Genomic DNA, 2,627 nt, shown 5'->3' with positions numbered 1-2,627 from the left:
AGGCAGTGCTGGCTGCCCTGACTCTTAGACGAGGCTTGCCTATAAAAAAATTGACTTCTTTTGAAAATAATACAGAAAAGATTGGCTTCTTTGGGGCAAAATTGGAGCCCAAAATGCTGGGGGAGTGGGGCCAGGGCTACAGAGCACACTGTGAATACGGGGTCTCCCCAGCTTGGCAGCCCCAGAAGAGCAGTGCTGCAGCTCAGCATGGCGTGAAGGCCTTGGAGGCAAGAGCTGGGTGCCCTTGTCCCTGGCCACTTGCCTCAGCAGCCTTTTGGGGCACTGACCCTGCCGGGAGCCCCATTCCTCCGCAGCCTGACTTCACAACACCCAGCCGGCTCCCTGGGCAGACATCGTTGCGATGATTCAGGGTGCAACTTGGATTTGTTGCCCCTTGCCTGGTCTCCCCTGGGTGCCTCTACTGAGCACCCCGGGCCCGATCCAGAGGTGGGTCCCCTTCCCCTCCGATGCTGGGCACTGCACAGAGCGAGAGCTGGGGCGGTCCCAGCACCGTGGTGAGTTTATTCCCCACACATGGCCCCGCCACGCTTGTTTATTCATCCAAGGGTGAGCATAGGATGACCTTGAAATTTATAGGCTGAAGAGAGCAGTGAAATAACAGCTAAAATAAACAAATCAAGCTGTAAAGCTTGAAAACTATGAACTGGCTTCAACAAATTGGAGTCAGGAGGGAGAGAAAGCAGAGATGGCCTGGAGAGGCATGGTCCCCTGGGTCTCAGCACAGGCTGCGAGCTGGACACACGAAGGGACCCAGGGACTTTGCACACCTCCATCCCTATCGCATTTTGGTGGCACCATGGAGATTCCCACCTCTTGCTGTTTGCGCAGGGGCTCAGTGCAGCCGTCTGAGTGTCTACCAGGCAACTCAAACAGCCTAGGGGAAGAGCAAAAGGGAGAGGGCACAGGGCCGCACAGCCGCTGGGCTGAACGCCGAATTCCATCCAAATCCAGCCTCTCATCTTTCAAGTGATCTGAGCGTCCCAGCTGCGTGCACGTGGTTGCTTGCCCAGGCTTTAGCGCCTTGATAAAAGACAGTCCTTGAAGAGGAGCATGAGGCTGATCCCAAGTGCTGGGCGAGCACCACATGTGAGCTCTGGAGAGTGGTGTGATGCCCAAATGAAATCTGAACTGGTGGCCCTGCTCTGTAACTCGCAGCTCCAGGCTCCAGTTCTCCCTTGGGTTTATTCTGGACAACAGCAACAGATTTGCTAGAAATAGTTAGCGTAGGGGATGAGGGAAGGAGGGCTTGAGAGCCTGTTGAGCTGGATGTAATGGTCTCGTTTGAGCACGGAGCCCCATGGGGGTTGTCTTCTCTGCAAAGCAGGATTTGAATCCCATCCTGCTCTCTGCCGCCCCTCAGCCTTGTTATCCCATGGCAAAGCTGCCCCGGTTGCTAGCTGGGCATTGCTGGGCTGGGTTGTGTTCCCCTCTGTGCCTGCCCTCATAGAGCAAAACAATCGGGGAACACCTGCAGCCCACCAAGTTGGAGGTTGAGACACCTCCCCAGCGGCTGCGGGTCCCCAGGGCTTCAGGCAGCACAGCAGATTTTCTTGCTGAGCAACTTCCTGTCAGACAAGCATCCTCATGGTGGATGCTGAGATCTTTGGAGTGGTAGTTGCCATCTAAACAGGTTTGGGGCCAGAGCAGCAGCTTGCAAGGCTGGAAGCCCAAGTGCATGATGTGTTCAAGAGCCTGGATTCCCAGCAGGGATAAGTGGTCCAGCGCACTCTTCTTTGATGGAGAGTACATCCTCTAGGCTTGGCAGAATAAAAGAGAGGGGTGCAGGATGTGGGGGACCAATGGGATGTGGAACTGGCCCAGCTGACATGTGTGTTTTGTGTCCAGGTTGCTGTCCCCCCGGCCCAGCCTGCTCAACACTGCCAGTGATGCCAGGCTGAACTCCTCGCCACAAAAGCCGCTGGACCTGAAGCAGCTGAAGCAGCGTGCTGCTGCCATCCCTCCCATCGTGAGTACCCCACCAGAGAGGGCTGGGACTGAGAGCACGACGGCCACATGCACCTCGTGCATGCTCTTCCACTGGGCTGCGTCCCCTGTGTGCTGTGCGTAAGCGTTGCAAGGATGTGCTTGTCCCTGCAGATGGCCAAGCTTGTGGTCTGTAGGGAGCTGTGCCTGGCTGGTGCAAGCCCCCCAGCAGCAAGGTGCTCTCTGTGCAGAGCGCGTTCCCAGCTGCTGGAGCAGCTCTGCCAGCAACATTTGGATGTCCCTTGAGCTCTTTTATCAGAAAGTCGTGGGAGGTCTGGACAGAAAAAGCTTCTCATTGCCACATGACTGCTGCCTCCCGTTGCTTTAAAAAGCAAGTGTGCACCTTCCCAGCCCTGTGCTTCTCTTCATCTCATGTGTTTAAAGGATACCACATAAGAAGCATTTATGCTCTTCCTCATCCAGAAACTCTGCTTGGTTCCCCTTTTCGGCTACCCAGTAGCCATGTTCTGAAAGATCATGTATTCTCCAAGGCTGATGGTTCCTCCTGGTGCACTGGCTTGGGCTTCAGTAAGAAGCACCCTAGTATCTCCAGGGTCGACACCAGAGGAGCAGCATCACAGGGTGGGCAGGGAGGACATCCCTGCTTTGGGGTTTTGAGTCCT

At 55.6% G+C, this 2,627-nt stretch overlaps 1 protein-coding gene across 1 annotated transcript in view; it reads left to right on the top strand.

Annotated features, from left to right (window-relative positions):
- The window catches only part of NCOR2 (nuclear receptor corepressor 2), a 188,012-nt gene that overhangs the window by 148,299 nt on the left and 37,086 nt on the right, over positions 1-2,627 (top strand). Inside the window, exon 21 of the mRNA XM_035898548.1 lies at positions 1,867-1,987. Coding sequence (XP_035754441.1) covers positions 1,867-1,987 — 121 coding nt within the window. The remainder of the gene's footprint in view (positions 1-1,866; positions 1,988-2,627) is intronic.

The sequence above is a fragment of the Egretta garzetta genome, unplaced genomic scaffold (genome assembly GCF_000687185.1).
Source record: "Egretta garzetta isolate BGI_Z169 unplaced genomic scaffold, ASM68718v1 scaffold447, whole genome shotgun sequence".
NCBI lineage: Eukaryota > Metazoa > Chordata > Aves > Pelecaniformes > Ardeidae > Egretta > Egretta garzetta.
The sequence above is the reverse complement of the archived record's forward strand: the minus strand, read 5'-3'. Positions and strand labels throughout refer to the sequence as shown.